The sequence below is a fragment of the Cervus elaphus genome, chromosome 15 (assembly GCF_910594005.1).
Source record: "Cervus elaphus chromosome 15, mCerEla1.1, whole genome shotgun sequence".
Taxonomy (NCBI): domain Eukaryota; kingdom Metazoa; phylum Chordata; class Mammalia; order Artiodactyla; family Cervidae; genus Cervus; species Cervus elaphus.
Window position 1 is genome coordinate 66,126,925 of NC_057829.1, and position 17,819 is coordinate 66,144,743.

General features: G+C 44.0%; 1 protein-coding gene across 9 annotated transcripts in view; it reads left to right on the forward strand.

Annotated features, from left to right (window-relative positions):
- GBF1 (golgi brefeldin A resistant guanine nucleotide exchange factor 1) overlaps positions 1-17,819 on the forward strand; it is a 119,625-nt gene that overhangs the window by 86,908 nt on the left and 14,898 nt on the right. For 5 of the 9 annotated variants that reach the window (XM_043926970.1, XM_043926973.1, XM_043926972.1 and 2 more), the window contains 14 exons: positions 1,744-1,875; positions 6,333-6,451; positions 6,990-7,098; positions 7,607-7,667; positions 8,866-8,920; positions 12,596-12,743; positions 13,067-13,290; positions 13,816-13,984; positions 14,415-14,626; positions 14,975-15,073; positions 15,685-15,879; positions 16,118-16,307; positions 16,930-17,070; positions 17,391-17,479. In XM_043926970.1, the coding sequence (XP_043782905.1) occupies positions 1,744-1,875; positions 6,333-6,451; positions 6,990-7,098; positions 7,607-7,667; positions 8,866-8,920; positions 12,596-12,743; positions 13,067-13,290; positions 13,816-13,984; positions 14,415-14,626; positions 14,975-15,073; positions 15,685-15,879; positions 16,118-16,307; positions 16,930-17,070; positions 17,391-17,479 (1,943 nt within the window). Of the gene's footprint in view, positions 1-1,743; positions 1,876-6,332; positions 6,452-6,989; positions 7,099-7,606; positions 7,668-8,865; positions 8,921-9,648; positions 9,748-12,595; positions 12,744-13,066; positions 13,291-13,815; positions 13,985-14,414; positions 14,627-14,974; positions 15,074-15,684; positions 15,880-16,117; positions 16,308-16,929; positions 17,071-17,390; positions 17,480-17,819 lie in introns of all 9 variants that reach the window. The other 4 variants (XM_043926971.1, XM_043926974.1, XM_043926978.1 and 1 more) reach the window with 3 other exon arrangements.

Genomic DNA, 17,819 nt, shown 5'->3' on the forward strand with positions numbered 1-17,819 from the left:
ATGCTACCCAGTCTGCCAATTAATTAAAGCATTAATCTGAGGAGCAGCCGGGCCAGAGATTGTTTACCCAGAGAGGGGCGTGGTAGGAATTGAGTGGGAAGCTCCCTATATTTGCATGAAAATGGAGGTGCTTAGGAAACCCAGCTTCCTTTTGTCTCTAAAGGTGGGGCAGCCCTTATCCAGTCCTTAAGTCTTTCTAGCCTGTTTAGGAATCCTTTTAGGAAGCTAGTGTCTGACATATGATAGCACCGTAGAAAGACAAAAATTAAACCCCAGGCATAATAGGGGTTTATATACTGAGCAAGTCCAGTATAGAGTAGCTTCTTAGACCTGGAATGAAGCCTAAATTCAGGAGTTTGTGCTGATAATTAAATAGAATAGATGTAATGTTTTTGTAGGTTTTAGAACCATATGTATGGGTTCAAATTCCAGCTCTGCTTCTTACTATCTGTGTGATTTGAGGTCAGTCTTGTCTGGTCTGAGCCTTATTTTTTTCATCTGTGAAATAAAGATCATGAATCACCTCATCATCTCAAGGTAGTTAGCCCTCTGCTTACTGTAGACTGAAAGAAGGCTGGAGAGTGATTAGGACCTTTTGGTCCAGTTCAGTAACTCAGTGGTGTCTGACTCTTTGTGACCCCGTGGACTGCCGCACTCCAGACTTCCTTGTCCATTACCAACTCCCGGAACTTGCTCAAACTCATATCCATCAAATTGGTGATGCCATCCAACCATCTCATCCTCTGTTGTCCCTTCTCCTCCTGCCTTCAGTCTTTTCCAGCATCAGGGTCTTTTCCAATGAGTCAATTCTTAGTATCAGGCGGCCAAAGTATTGACGTTTCAGCCTCAGCATCACTCCTTCCAATGAATATTCAAGACTGATTTCCTTTAAGATTGACTGGTTTGATCTCCTTGCAGTCTAAGGGACTCTCAAGAGTCTTCTCCAACACTACAGTTCAAAAGCATCAATTTTTTGGTGCTCAGCTTTCTTTATGGTCCAACTCTAATATCTGTACATGACTATTGGAAAAACCATAGCTTAGTCTAGACAGACCTTTGTCCGCAAAGTAATGTCCTGCTTTTTAATATGCTGTCTAGGTTGTCCTTAGATATAAACTGCCTCCAACACAGCCTTTTGTTCTTTTTAAAATTATTTTTCAGCAAGGGACTATAAACCACAAGTTTCCCCCTCAACTTCCTGGGATGTGCTGCATTCTTTATCTCTGAGAGAAGTGACCTTGATTATAACTACAAAAGACCTGAAGACAGCAGCTCGTCCTGAGATCTCTTTGGCCATGTTGGCTGTACTCAAAATGAGGTTTACCTATGTATCCCTAGGGAGGGTGGTGAAATGGACATGGAAAATTGACCCAGCTGTATTGATGATATTAAAGAATACTGTTAATTTTTAAGCTGTGGTTTAAAATATGTGTGTGTGTGTATATGTATATTAAAAACATAAAATTTACTGTCTTAACCATTTTATTGTTAATTTTTAAATATGGTGATGATACTGTGGGGGTTTGGGGCTTTTTTTAAGCTTTTTAATCTTTTAGAGCTACAAACTAAAAATTTTACAGATAAAACAACGTAGCATCTGGAGTTTGATTCAAGATAATCCAGAAGGAGGATGATGGTCCCAGCAACTAAGAACTTTGCCTCACAGCACAGACAAAATGGCCTTTTTCTACATTTAGTTTCTTGCAAGATGGCACCTCTTCATGCTCATTTCTTTTCTTACAGAACTCTCAGAAATTGAGCCCAATGTGTTCCTTCGTCCATTTCTGGAAGTAATTCGCTCTGAAGATACCACTGGCCCTATAACTGGACTTGCACTCACCTCTGTCAACAAGTTCCTATCCTATGCGCTCATAGGTAAGCACTCAGGCTTTTTTGAGTGACCACACTCTTTCAGTTCTTTGCCTTTCCCAGGGTGGTCAGGCTTTAGGCAATGAGCTGGTGATGCTGGAAAGTTTTCCCCAGCTATCTGTTTCCTTGTAGGAAAGAAATAGGATTGTTTTTTAGTTACTCATCACACTAATTGATTGAGGTTGTACAGAGTGGGGAGTGAGAGGAGGTTTCCTTGGGACTACTGATTTCTTTGTGCTTTGAAGGCAGTTAAGGATATGATGCCCTTGGAGGTTTGATTTTAGTTTATTTTTCAAATATAATGTATGATTATTTTAAGAAGATAAATAATAAAGAGGTGACTACAAGAAAAGTTAATGGTCTCTGTCAATGTTCCTCATCCTTCTTTAGGTAAATGATGTTAACAGGAAGGTTTGAATCTTTCTATACCTTTCCATACATGTATATAAATATATATAAAGTTCTACTTCTTTTTAAAAAGAAATAAAAAAAGAATTATTTGCTAAATTTTTTTCTCATCTAATAGTATACATAATAACAGTGTACATAATATAATTATCTATCTGATGTATTCTTTTCCCTCTGATTTTATTGATATAATTGACGTATAACATTGTATTAGTTTAAGATGGACAGTATAATGATTTGATATATGCATATGTTGCAAAATGATTACCATACTTTGTTAAGTCCATCACCTCACATAGCAACATTTTTTTGTGTGTGATGAGAACTTTTAAGTTCTGTTGTCTCAGCAGCTTTCAAACATACAATACAGCATTGTTAACTACAGTCATCATGCTGTACACTACATCCCCAGAACTTATTAATCTTAAAACTGGAAGTTTGTACGTTCTTATTTTATTGTAATAAAATATACATAATACAAAATTTGCCTTTTTTTTTTTTTTTAAATTTGCCATTTTAAAGTACATAATTCGGTGGCGTTAACTACATTCACAGTGTTGTACAGCCATCCCCACCATCTGTTTCTCAAACTTTTTCATCATACCAGACAAGAAATTTTAACCATTAAGCAATAATACACCATTTCCCCTGCCTCTTAGTCCCTGGTAAGATTTTTTTCTTTTTGTTAGCTGTATAATTTGTATAGTATAGATATAACACAGTTCACTCAATCATTCTCTTATTGGACGATATTTAATATTTAGGTTGTTTCTGGTTTTTTTTTTTAGAAAAGATTTATTTATTTTTGGCTGTGCTGGGTCTTCCTTGCTGCACATGGGCTTTCTCTAGTTGTGGTGAGCCCAGGCTACTCTCCGTTGTGGTGCACCAGCTTCTCATTGTGATGGCTTCTCTTGTTGGGGAGCAGAAGCTCTAGACACATGGGCATGCTGGCTCAGTAGTTGTGGCACACAGGCTTAGTTGCTTAGGGGCATGTGGAATCTTTCCAGACCAGGGATCAAATTCATTTCCCCTGCATTGACAGGCAATTCTTAACCACTCGCCCACCAGAGAAGCTCAAATTGTTTCTTATTTTGAGCCATTATCAATAATGCTGAAATAAGCTTCCTTGTTTACATAGCTTTATTATAAAATTTCCTTTTGTATGACAGATTCCTGTACTTGAAATTTGAATGTCTTCTCCTTTATTGAATTATCTTTGTTTTTCTTATCAGTTTGTAGGAGTTCTTTGTATAGTGAGGATATTAACCCATTGTCTATCATAATGTTACAAATTTCTTTCAATCTAGTCCAAATATTTTATCCAGTCTATTGTTTATCTCTGAATTTGTTTATGGTGTATTTTTTTAATTTCTTTTTAGTTGACTTTGTCACTCAAAATCCTGAATTCTTTTTCTCATATTGTCTGCCCATGTGTAGTGGTGAGGAACATAGAACACAGGCAGCTGTCCTTGTTTCTAAGTAGGGAGACAGGAAAAGTGGAAGCTCAGGTAGCTAGCAAGAAAGGAAAATGACCTTCAATTCAAGGCAAGAAAACCCTTTATCTTTCCTAGAAAATTGGATTTGTTTAGTTGAAGCATTCAGGATTGGGAGCAAATATGCTGGTGCCAGCTAGGTTCTGAATAGGGGCATCAGCTTCTCCAGGCACCCTGGTCCTAGCTTCATACTTATCCTAAGCAAAAAGCAGGCCTAGCTACCTAGAGCCTTGCCCTGAGCACCACCTGCAGGTCATCTCTCTTCATGGCCTCCAGGAGCTGCCCTCTGCCTTTTTTCTCTGCTCTTTTGTCAGCGTTACTCTCTCGCCTTTCTTGGCTTGGCAGACAAGCTGGTCATTGGAGACCTCAGGCCAGCTGGTCGCTGGAGTTTCCTGTGGTGGGAAAAGAGAATGCTGGAGGTGGTGATTGCAGTGGGCATGAGAAAAGGAACAGGAAGCAGTGTCTGAAAGCCAGAAGGCAAAGGAGATGAGACTGGCAGATTTCCCTGCGGTCTTCTCCAGGGTGGCCAGGAAAGGAGGGGGTTCTAGAGAAGGGGTCCTGGGGAAGATAAGGTCTGTTAAGTGAGCCAGTCTTTTGTTTAGGTTGCTCTTCTTGAAGGAACTGCCCTCCATCTCTCAATCCTGTGATGAAGGCTTCTAGGATTATTTTAGATCCTACTCCAAAGACCAGCCTTTTATTTGGTCCCACACAGCTGCCAGATCAGGATTTGTGCTTCTGATTGCCTGACTTGTGAGGCTCTGCCTGTGGTTCATAGGACCTGTCACTTGTACTTGCCTTTTTATTTATTTTTTTAAAATTTTTAATTTTTTTTTGTTCTAGCCTTTTTAGAAAATTAAGTTTGCTACTTCATTCAAGCTCAGAGGATAAGAGCTACAAAAAGATCAATAGAGCTTAAATCACTTTAACTAGGGAGGTTACCGAAAGAGGGGAAGAAATAAACCCCCAGAAGTTTGTGAGGTGAGAGCAAGGCTGCCATTCACTAGGAGCTCTGAAACACCCACACAGCAACACGAAGGCCCTGGATTTTCTGTGCAAGGAAAGGTCCTTCTGTGGACTCTGCCCAGCAGGGCTGTGCAAGAGGACTCAGGCAACTGCCTTGAAAGTATAGGATTTTCTGTATTGATTGGGAGAAACATGGAGGGTTGGGTAATAGAAGGAGCTGGGTCACTTCCTCTACTATATAGCATCATGAAATTGGCTTCCTTCTGCATGACCTCTAAAGTAGCCATTCATGATGCTGAGTAGAGGCATGAAGTAAATAGGACAATGAGAGTCTTTGACCAGGTATCAAAGACTAACCAGGACAGAAGAGAAAAATGAAAACCACTCACAATTGATGAAAGTGTTCTGGCTCATTGTTGCAAGAGAAATGTTCTTGTTTCTCAGCCATCCCCTGAGCTTCAAATTCAGGAACTCCATTATTTTCAGGTACAAGGAAAGAGAATAGTGAGAATTTCTTCTAATTCCTACACTTAAAAACTAGGAGGTTTTCTTACCTTACACCATGCCACCTCTAGAGCATTTTTATCTGTCACTCACAAAGTTTTTGTCATATTCCCACCTTTTTTTTTTCCTACTTGTGCCCCCCAAGAACAATCCAGGCTGTTCTGGAGGACCCTTGTAAGCCTTGATGGAGGTCACTTCTTTGTCTACTCCTTATGGGTATTTAAATCATGAACGGGAGCAGTTTCCTCCTTGGCAACATTTGTGTTAGCTTCTACCCCAGTGCTGGTTGTCAGAGCTGGCATCTCCCCTCTTATTCACAGTTTAAGGTCTTCCTCCCTCCTATTTCCCAGTTAGCTAGCCTCCAGTCCTCTTCAGTTTGTCCCCTATCACTCCTTAATCTTTAGTTAAGGATTCTTGTCCATGACATACTGTTTTTAATAAGCAGGAAGTGCTCTCTGGTTTGCTCTAATGGGCACCCAGATCTGCATATTGGCAGCAGTGACTGTCCATTTTTTACTTCTACTCCCCTACCTCAGTTGCACCTGAATACTGCATTCCAAAAGCAGTCAGATAGAGAGATATGTTGAAAGAGAACATAAAAAGAGAAAGGCTATAACCTTGGTATTCAAAGCTCTGGCCCTCCCAGGCACTTGCTCTGGGCCAAAACCTCAAATTTCGAGGTCCTTCCTCTGTCAAGTGAGTAGCATTACAGCAGTGATTCCCAAGTGTGGTCCCCTGACCAGCAGCATTAACTTTACCTGGAACCTTGTTAGAAATGCAGATTCTCAGGCCCCATACTAGACCTACTAAATCAAAAATTTGGGGTGTGGGCCAGCAATTTTTATTTTTTACAAGCCCTCCAGATGATTCTATATATGATTGAGAACCACTTTTACACAGTAGCATTTGTGCTGAGATGGGCACAACATATATCAGCCAATTATGGGCAAAAACTCTCAGGTAATTCAAGGAGCCATGGGTTAGAGAATTGAAGAGGAGAAAACTAAAGTCTTTCAAAATAGACCCTACACAGGACGTCTTGACTTTTTGTCTCTCCTCTTCATATCCTTTCTTTTTTTTTCTTTGCTGGAGCAGATCCCACCCATGAGGGCACAGCAGAGGGCATGGAGAACATGGCAGATGCTGTCACCCATGCCCGTTTTGTGGGCACAGATCCTGCCAGCGATGAGGTTGTCCTGATGAAAATCCTTCAGGTAAATGGAGGGGGACAGCAATTAGGCTAATGGCCAGGAGCTGGTGTCTCCGACTCTGCTTACTGGAGCCTGCCAGCAATGTGAAGCTGTGTTTTGACTCCATTGAGGCTTAGAGAGCTACTTTGTTTCCAAACAAGCTGCTCCATACCCAAAGTAAAAGCTTTTTCTAAGGAAAATAATAAAAAGCTTTAAATTTGATATTGATATCAAATAACCGGAACCCTGAATACACTTGGACCTCTGGCAGACTATATCTGTGCCATCCATCCGTTGGGTTTGTGGGCTAGGGCAGAAATGAGTGCTGCACTATGTCGGGGTCAAATAACATAAAGACACAGCTCCTAAGATAAGCTCCTGAGAGACTTGACCACCAGCACCAAGCCGAAGCAAGGTCAGCTTTCTTGCTAACCTCTTTCTCACCCCTGAGTGCTTCCATAGGAGACTAGAGAAACAGGAGGCACTTTCTCCCCCTTCATATACACCCTTCTTCACCCAGCCTGCCTTGTTTATCATAGTGTCTGCTTTTTCTTTCTGGTAGGTACTGCGGACTCTGTTGCTGACCCCAGTAGGTGCCCACCTAACCAATGAATCTGTGTGTGAGATTATGCAGTCTTGCTTCCGGATCTGCTTTGAAATGAGGCTCAGTGGTAGGTGCTTGAATACTGGGCCCTTCATCATTCCTAGGGGCAGTATCTGTGAGTATGAATACAGGATGCTGTCTCTGAACCCCAGAGAGATAGAAAACTCATGACTTCTCCATCACCTACCTTGTGGAGCCATAGGGATCTTGAAGTCTCTGTACTTGACAATTTGTTGTGTGGCTAGAAGAGACCTTAACTCTTTGTGCCAGGGCAGGAATTGGGCTAGATCGCAGACTTACTGAGCCCAGAACCAGATCTCCTTCCCTTGAGGTTTCTGGGATTGACACCAGCCTGCAACCCCTGAGAACATGTCCTTGTGCCTTTTTTTCCTGACTCAGTAGTGCCATCTAGTGGATAGGTGAAGTTATGGCTGCCAAGCTAAGCTGGAGCTGGTTTTAATAAGTTTGGTATAATCCTTAGTAAACAAGGTTTGGAGGGGAGTCTGCTCTGAGAAGCCTCCTGATAATAGCACGGCAAGTAATGACACCTGTGTTATTTGTTTTTGCCTGTGCAGAGTTATTGAGAAAATCCGCAGAGCACACTCTCGTAGACATGGTGCAGCTGCTCTTCACAAGGTAAACCTGCTGCTGTTTGCTTCAGCCTGGCTGCCCAGGCCTCTTGAGCCTGCCTGCTTCCACACAGCCACTTCAGGGACCTGGCCAACCCCACAGCCACATCAGAGGCTACTGAGATTGTGGATGGGAGTAGTTCTCTGGGCCCAGGGTTACCATGCAAGGGAGAAGGAGGAGGGAGCTGGCTTGGTCTCAGAGGGAATCAGAGGGAATCAGAGGGTTATTTGATCTAGGCTGACAGAACTTCTTCCCAAACTTGTCAGCTTCTGTGCAGGTAGCAGCTGGGAAAGGAAACCCAGAGAGGAAGCTAAACTCAAGGGAGCCTGGGGCAGGTTGCTGAGCTCCCAGAACTCAGTCCAGTTTCTGTGAGGAAGGACCAAGGCTAGGGTAACCAACAATCCTGGTTTGCCTGACTGGCCCCATTTGAACACTGGAAGTCCTGCATCCCTGCAATCCAAAACCGTTGGTTACCCTCATCGAGGCCCTCAACTTAGCCCTGAGGCGAGCGCGTTACAGCTTCCCCTAAGGGATATTGATGATGGAGGAGGTTATGCTTCTAGGGGAGTAAGGGTTATATGGGAAATCAGTGTACTGTGAAACTAAGATTGCTTTTTTAAATAGTCTGTTAAAACACACACACACACACACACACTTCCCCCTGGGATTTATTTTTGCTCTCAAATCTATAAATAATAATCCTTATTACCCACAGACTAGATTTGCCTCTGGACCCTGCTGCTAATTGTTTCCTACTTCCCAGGTTCGAATTTACTGGTTTCAAAACTTCATCTGCCTTACACTTCTGACCTTATGCCCAGTCTCCTGGGGTTTTAATAGACTACTCTCTCCCCATATCATGACTTTCAGCAATATCTTCCAGGTGAATACAAGCAGGAAAGTATCAGTTTAAAGATGAAAAGAGCCTCTGCACTCCAGGGGTACTTAGTCACCTTTCCCTCATGACAACTACCTTCTTTTTTAGAATGTGTCTGTGTTCCACTTCCCTCAGTTTCTGTGGCCCTTCGATGAAGCTCTGAAAAGGGTGAAATTAGCCTGTTTCTTTTTCTAGCTTTTCCTAAGAGACTCTGACACTGGGCTGTGTGGGCTGTGGCTGGCATGAAGGGGAGTATTTGTTATTATCCCTAATTACAGTCCAATTACTGTTATCCCCAATTACTGTTGGGATTTTCTTATCTTACAGGTTACCTCAGTTTAAAGAAGAACCCAAGAACTATATGGGGACCAACATGAAAAAGGTATGACCTGCTATCCTTCACCCACACTTCAATCTCCCAGCTTCTGTGCTATCGGGATTTTCCTGGATACCCTTGCTTAGCAAAAGTATGCTTTTGCCTAGACAGGTTTGCTTGGAATCTAGAAATAGTTATCACTCCTCTACCAAGAAATTTTCCAGGTACCTCTTTCCCAAGTACCTCTCCTTCCCCAGCCTTTCCTTTCTAGCCTATCTTTGTTGACCCACCATGTAAGCTAGTGAGCCAGTCCTTCATGGAAACTGGGTGAGGCCCATCAAGCTGGGCAAGAAATGTATGCTGATAAAGGTGAAAGTCCAGCCATCCCCTCAGGGCCCAGTCTTGTCAGCTGGTAGGAAGCCTAGAGAGGCTATACCTAAAATCCCCTGATACTGGATTAGACTGGGCTCATGCTTGGGCTAGCCTCTGACAAGATAAATCAAGTCTGACTCCAGATCAGAAGGTTCTCAAACTGCTAGGAGAAGAATGGTGTTCAGAAGAATGGCCTCTTTCTATCTTAAACTGAAGCCCTGGACTTCACAGGTCTCTGATGAGGATTCTCCTTGCAGTCCTAAGAGGTTCTGCCCTTGAAGATGACCCTTGGCTGTTTGGTGCATGAACCTGACCTTCCCATTTCCCCTGCCATCCATCCCCATTCCTGCCCTGTATCCTGTTGGCTTGTGTCTGAGTTTATTTCACTCTGTTTAAATCGTTCGTTTGCCTGTCTTTCACAGATTTCTCCATGTCTCCTCAACAAACTGGAGCTAAGTAGTGGGGAGCAGACCAAAGCCCTGAACCAGTTAGAGAGGGTACTACTCTTTAAGAACCTCAAGGTCTCTCTCCCTCTCCCTCTCCTTACCCCCTTTTAATTTATTTATTTAAATGTTTATTTTTTATATGTAACATCTGGGTCCCATGTTCTCTGTGTAGAGCACAATATACCCCTCCCTAGTAATACAGCATGGCTTTGGAAGAGCTGCTTGTGTTTGTAACTTTGCAGTGTTGGGAATTTTCATGGGGCATCTGGCTGCCTGGAGGCAGAAGGAAGCCTTGAACTGGTAACACATTGTGTAGTGAGCCTAGATAGAGAGCCTGGGTCCTGCTGACATCTTGTGAGGAGGCTTAATATCTATCATTTCTAGGGGAACTATGAGGGACCGTCAAACAAGACCCTTCACTTTTCTACCCTCTCTCTGTCTCAGAGCTGGCATTAGAAAGCTTAAGCACAGTCCTTGATTCTAGCTGGATAATTGAACTTGGTTTTGAGGGAAAGGGTAGTGTGTCTGGTTGAGGTCTTTTTTTTCTTGGTTACCATTAAAGGAGTCATTCTAAGATTTAGGACTCTAGATGGATGAAAAGGAACCAGGTCCCAGGTTAGCCCAGGACACTGGAAATACTTTGTGATCTGCCAGGGGCCCTCTGTCCTTGAGAAGTAGGGGAACTTAGAAGAGGTGCAAGCTAAAGATTACTCTAATCCCCATATCCCTGCTTTAGGAAGGAGAAGGAGAAAAGGCAGTGTGGGCTATCTAAGCTATCACAAGAGTGTGCATGCTAGAGGTGTAGTTGTGGACATTCAGGTCATTGAAGATGAAAAGAACTGTGTGTGTGTGCACTTGACAGTCCACAGGCCTGTGTTCTCTCTGCATGCCTTGTCTCAAAGTTTCATTTGTGTGCTTGCCTAGTCTCAAGTTGCAGCTCTCTTCAGTGGCTGCCCTTTTTTTTTTTTTTAATAAAGCTTATATTGTCCGTTGGAAGTAGAATTATACGGAAAAGGTGATGAAGAGTTTCACCCCACCTTAGAACAGGGAGCACAGCTATACTTTTAAAGGACTGAGACACTTGTAAGAACTGGCAGCCTTTCAACTCTTACTCCAGCCAAGAGGCAGAGAACACCCATTGAAATAATCAGGTTAAAGCTGCATTTGCAGAGGATGGAGAAGGGATATGATCCTAGTGTGGGAAGGAATCTCAGTGACTGGCTTCTCAGTGAAAGTGGGACTACCTGGAATTCCTGAAATTGGGGAGCCACCTGGAGAGAAAAGATATCTCACACAAGTCAAGCCAGATGTGAGTGTTTTTTGGAGCTCAGTGACAGTTTCCAGTTTAAGCCAGGAGGTTCCTATTTTCCCTCATTGATCTCTCGGACTTCTGGCCTATCTGCATGTTTGACTGACTCTTACCTCCAGAACTTTCTTTTGCCATGAACTTGACGCAGATGAGCTTCAGTGGTTCCCAGAGGGTGCATCCTGGTTCCTGCTTACCACTGGAATCCCAGTACTCAGAGCACTTGAAGCTCTATTCTAGGCATATGACTGCTGGCATTTTGGAGATGCAGGGACAAAAAGTGTAAATCCAATGCTAGACTGTTGCTATGTTACTAAGAGCTGGAGGTGGGGCTCATCTGTTGGGGTTCTCTCCTTTGTCGGTGGAGATATGGGTAGGGAAGAAAAAATTATGTGGTTTCTAAGCAAAGCATCAAAGGTTAGCCAGATTCTGGAGGGCTTGGGGGAAGAAGGGGGGCCTATCCCTCAGATAGCAGAAGGAATTGAATAGGCAAAGGGTAACATGGGTATATTCAGCCTTTAGAAACAGGCAGAGAGAAAAATTGTTTCTACTCTCTTTAGAGTCATGCTAATAGTTCCTAGAAGAGAATTTCTATTGCCCATCCCAGGAATGGTCCATCAGTCTAGGAATAGTTTGATATAACTGAAGGGGGATTGGATTAAACCATAACTGAGAAGGCATCGGGATAAAGAAAATGAAATGGGCCTAAACAAAGTAGCTGTGAACTTAGAGTGGAAAAAAATGCATGAAAATTTATAACCTAAAGTAGTCAACAGATGATAAAGGTTTTCTTTTGTGACTGAAAGGAAGCTATAAGAGGGATAGAAATACAGCAAGAGGGAGGGAAATGGAATAGAGCAAGAGTCTAAGAAATCAGTAGTCTTAGCATCTGAAAGCATAAAGTTGCTTCTAGAAAGACCAGCAGTGAGAACGACAGAAGAGCTCATTTATATACTGAAATTGGGAGTACCAGAGCAGCAGCATGACATGACTTTTCATCCTTAACTCCACAAGTCAGCTGGGATACCACTCCTTCCATAATTCCAAGGAATGAAGCTTTGACCCATTTGATGTGGACAATCAAGAGTGAGGGATGTGGTTAGGATCTAGGCCCAATTCATGAAGTAATAGGAAAGCTAAGCATTTGGCTGGGAAGAAGTAGGCTCTCATACCTGGGTAAAAACTTGGAGTCAAAGGCTTCTATGTAAGTAGTTGAGGAAAGCCCAGGGATCCAGGGCCTGTAGATCTGAAGCTTCTGGCAAAGGACCCCCTGCCCTTACCCTTTCTGCACAAGGGTTGGGTACCATCTACAGGGCTCAAGATGGCCACCTGGGATTCAAGGAAGCAGAGTGATGTGTGAGGATTGACCTTAACAATGACCAACCTAAAAACAGAATGTCACTTTCCACTTGGAGGCTCCCAGGCTGACCTTTAAAGTGGCAAATGTAGAAGGCCAGCTAGAGGACTAGGACTGTGCTCTGATGGTCTCGATTGTTACTTTGATACAGATGTGATGTATAGGCTATTTTCTAGGGACCAGTAGGACTAAAGAAGGGAGATTTCTAGGGATAGAATCTTAATTTGAATATCAGTGCTAATGAGGTATGATATTTCCAGCTGAAAATGAGAGCAGGAGGCATGAGTGATTCATCTAAGTGGAAGAAACAGAAGAGATCTCCCCGGGCCCCACGTCATATGACCAAAGTCTTACCAGGTTCAGAGCAGCCCACCTCCAGTGGAACCACCTTATCCTCTAACCTCAGTGGTGAGTAACTTGAGCTGCTTTTTCTGATTAGAATAGATAGAAGAAAAGCTCCTGCCTTTCTCAGGAATTGTGTCAGTGAAGACCAACTAACTAAGGCACTTTGGTCCTTCAGCAGAGAGCAAAAAGGAAAAACTCCAGGTCAGGTCAAACTGTGACCATTTAGCAATTCTGCAGTGACTTAAGGTTGTTCTCCTTCTAGTGGAACTCTTACTACTTTAGAGACCAGCATATGCAGTCTAGGGAAAAACAAGCAAAGGGTGCCATGGAGGGTAAGTGTTTCCCAGAGTCTCTTTTCTTTAAGCTTTACTTACTTTATTTGGCAGGTGGCATGCCCTTCATTGATGTACCCACTCCCATCTCCTCTGCAAGTTCAGAAACTGCCTCAGCAGTGGTCAGCCCCTCTACTGACAGTGGTCTGGAGTTCTCCTCCCAGACCACTTCCAAAGAGGACCTCACTGACCTGGAGCAGCCTGGCTCTCCAGGGTACAGCACAGTTGCAGAGCCTGGCAGCAGTGAGCTGGGGGTTCCTGAGCAACCTGAGCCACAGGTATGGCTTTGATTTCTAAAGATCCTTGTGCAGTCTTCTGCTGTGGGAATTGGCTTGATTCCTTGGCTCCTTTATCCAGGCCTTGGTTGAAAATAAGGTGGGGCAGTGGGGGTTCTTCCCTGTTTCCTAGAATTAGCTGTGCTGCCTAGGAAAAACACAGCATGATTCAGTGTGGTGGGTAGCTCCCAGGATTTTCAAGTTGTGCATACAGGCAGTACTTGGCAAAGGTGAGGATGCTGGCCATGGCTTTTTCTGGATGTTAAAGATCTAAATCCCAAGCCCCTGGGGTCCTCTGTTGGTATGGGGTTCTAGTTACCATAGGTCAGTGTTTCCTCAGGTGATGTCTTCTGAGTCCTTCATCTTCATCTTCACCTAAACGATCTTGCAGTGATTCATAGCCCACTGAGCTGGCCCTGTACCCACAGTCCATTAGAGACACTTGAAGGACAGAGACTTAAGGGAAATAAGTTCCAAGTTGCTCTTGCCTCATCGTTTTTCCTATATCCTCCCCACGACTGGTCATAGCAGGAAGGGGCCCATGTGGAAAAGGCCCAGTCAACATCTGTGGAATCCATCCCTGAAGTGTTAGAGGAATGCACATCCCCTGCTGACCACTCTGACTCTGCCTCTGTCCACGACATGGATTACGTCAACCCCCGGGGCGTACGTTTTACACAGTCCTCTCAGAAAGAAGGTGAGTACTCCCAGACAGGCTCTTGCCCTATCCGATCCACTAAGTTGTCTGACCCTAAACCATCCTAGATCCAGGGTGTCTTCTGGCAATGTTCTAGGCCATTTTCTAGTGAGGAAATGGAATCAAGCCAGAGGACTGTTGGATGGCGCTCTTCCCTAGCTTACACAGAGAGGGAGTTTGGTTAACAATAGGAAGTGAAAGGGAAGAATAGAAGCTTGAGACTTCTAACAGAAAGGTGGACTCATCAATTCTGATTCCCTTCAGTAAGTGAGACTAGTCTCCCTACTGCCCTAGAAAAAAACTTGTTTGTTTGTTATTTTTTGGAAGAGAATCACTTATCTGAAATTGCCTGTATAATACAGGGCAGGTTAGTCCTGTGATTGAGCCAGTTGTTTCTTAGCAGCCCCACTTCCCTCCTGGCCTTTCCCAGGCACAGCTTTGGTCCCCTATGGTCTTCCCTGCATCCGTGAGCTCTTCCGCTTTCTCATCTCCCTCACCAACCCACATGACCGCCACAACTCAGAGGTTATGATCCACATGGGACTGCATCTGCTCACAGTGGCTCTTGAGTCTGCCCCCATAGCCCAGTGCCAAACCCTTTTGGGCCTCATCAAGGATGAGATGTGCCGCCACTTATTCCAGGTAAGATTGGATTTCTAGAGGGGCACCAAGCCCCTGGGTTTTTTTCAGGGTCTCTTAAGGGCCAGGGACACAGGGAGGTTTGGCTGATTCGTATGAAGAGTATAGGACCCAGGAAAGAACCTACCTCCTCTACTGACCACTAGTCATAGTCAAGAGGCCTCCATTAATTCCCCGGGGATGCTGGCAACCAAGGGGAAACATAGGAATGGCTGGATACAGAGTTCCCTCAGAGCACAGATATAGAGTTCCCTTGGTGGCAACTTCCCACAGTTTGCTCTCCTGCTTTTCCCTTGGTTGAGCCAAAGTCAGGTTCAGAAACCTAATGGCCCATCCTACTGTGATCTCCAGCTACTCAGCGTAGAGCGACTGAACCTTTATGCTGCTTCCCTCCGGGTATGCTTCCTACTCTTTGAGAGCATGAGGGAGCATCTCAAGTTCCAATTAGAGGTGAGTTTCTTGAACTTGGAAAAGGAAGGGGGAAAATAAATAGGAAGATACACGGCATCTTCATTTGGATCAGCTTTGTCATGCTGCAGGGGTGGGATTTAGTGGCATCTGAGGAGAGTGCTTTTAACCTCCATAGTTTGGTTCACTGGCTAACCTCTCTCATGGACAAATTGAAAGGAGCCCAGAGAAATCTGCCTGGCTTTAAAATGGGAGAACCCAAATGTGAGAATTGGCAAGTAACCTCACTGTGAGTGGGTACAACTCTTTTGCCTGTAGTTCTTTCGCAACACAAGCAGACAGGTCAAGCTGAATTCACCAGAAAATTGCAAAAAGGAACCCTGAATAGGACCAGATCAGGCTCACAGAGAGAGCACAAAAAGGGCAATAGGCAACTTGTTTTGGATCAGGCACAAAGTAAGACTAAGTAAGACTAAGTAAGATTTAGAGAACCAGCCCGCCCCTGTCATGAAGGGCAAAGAGGGGAATGTCTTTACGTATGGAATACCATTGTCTCTTAATGCATGCTTCCTGGCTAGCATTTGCTTCCTGTCTAATTTGCCTCTTCTTGAACCCTTTCTCCATCCAAATGGCAATTACTGGATTATTGTCAGATGTACATCAAAAAGCTCATGGAGATCATCACTGTGGAGAACCCCAAGATGCCTTATGAGATGAAGGAGATGGCCCTGGAAGCTATTGTGCAGCTCTGGCACATCCCCAGCTTTGTCACTGAGCTCTATATCAACTATGATTGTGACTACTACTGTTCCAACCTCTTTGAAGATCTCACCAAGCTGCTGTCCAAGGTGCTGAGCATTGTTCCTGGTGTCTAGAAAGAAAACTTAAGGAAATCTCCTTGGTGGTAGTGAGGATACTACATATAGGGAATGAAACACTTGAGAGTTGGGGAACAATAGGAAGGGCATTTTCTCAAAGTTATGTAAAATTTATGGGCATGTAAAATTTTGTAAAAGTTATGGGCAGTTTTAGGATTTTTGGAGAAATATTCTAACCTCAAGTCTACTGGATCTGTTTACTTTCCAGAATGCCTTCCCTGTGTCTGGTCAACTCTATACAACACACCTGCTGTCTCTCGATGCCCTATTGACAGTGATTGACAGCACTGAGGCCCACTGCCAGGCCAAAGTCCTCAACAACCTTCTCCAGCAAGAAAGGAAAGAGGCCGCCAGACCTGGCTATGAGGCAGTAGATGGCACTCGAGAAGCCAACAATAGTGAGAGGAATTTCTTTCTTTGAGGATCCCAGGAGTCTATGTTTATCCCTTCTCTACTCGCTGAATCCTTTCTCCTACACTTTCATTACTTCCTCTGAAGTACTCCTAATTCTGTGTTTCTAAGATTTGGTGATGTGAATCATAGACCAGCCTGGCACATTAACAGTACTCATGGACTTCTCCCTTTCTCCCCTTCCATACTTTGTCTATTTTACTGAATTGTTATTTCTTTATGGGGAGAAAAGAGAATTTAGATTAAAGGATATAGGACTTATGTTCCTTAAAGTTCCAGGCTTTAAGGAAGCTTTTCCTACTTCTCCTCCTTTCCTTTTCCTACTACCAGTAACTGCCTCAACGCTAATTGATCTTCTCTAACTTTTCCTTGAGATTGAGGTGCAGAAGGTCAAGGAAAGTGACTCAGTAATCTCTTTATTAAACTATAGAATCTAATGCTTGACTAATGTGGGATAGTGAATACTTATTTGGGCTTGGGCTTATCCTGTCAGGACTGGTGACCTATGTGGGAACATGTAGATCTCCTTTGCCTGAGACTCGATTCTCCTGAAGCTCTTCTTGGCTTCCTACAGCACCAGTCTTCATTTAGCTTCTTCTCTCTTATCAGCTGAGAGAGCAGCCAGTGATGGGAAGGCTACAGGCATGGCCCCAGACATCGCAGGCCTGAATCTGCCAGGTGGAGGGCGGCTGCCAGCAGAACATGGGAAACCAGGATGCAGTGATCTGGAGGAAGCTGGTGACTCTGGGGGTGTGTACTGGGTGTCCATCTTCCTCAGCCCCCTCAGCTGGAAAGCCTGTTGGAGAACAGAGTGGATGGTAGCAGAAACCCCTGAGGGCAGTACCCAAATGAACTTGGCCACTCACCTTGGCTCCAAACCCAGAGAGAGGAAGGAGAACATTGGGAACCCTAGAAAATAGGACTTCTAGGGATGTAAAAGACTGATGAGCACAAGAAACTTTCTGAGACATCCTTCTTTTCACTAGAGGGTATATCAGCATCCTTCTAAAAGTCATTATCCTGGTAAAAGAGGTCTTACTGGTGTTTCCCTCTTTCCCTCCCATTCCTAGCTGACAAAAAGTTTACCCGGAAGCCACCTCGATTTTCCTGTCTCCTGCCAGATCCACGGGAGTTGACTGAAATTAAAAACAAAAAGAAGGTACATATAGATATCCCCAGAGCTCAACCTCTACCCGCTCTGACTGGGTGGTCTCTGTGGGGTTCTGTCTCAGAGAACAAGGGAGAGTTTCAGATCACTGACCAGTTTCCTGTGGCTAATTTTTGTGCTTGTTGGGACTTCAGCAGCCCCCCGCCCCCCCAGTCTCCTTTGTAGCCCTTTCCTTACTCCTAAGCCATGTAATCAAGACCTCCTATTGTGTGCTCCTGGGCAAATGCTGCCCTCACTGAGAGTCAAATGTTACTTGTGACAGGAGTCCTGGGAACTGGTATCCTGTGGGTCACTGAAGGTTATTGGTCATCTGGGGCTCTGGGGTGATCAC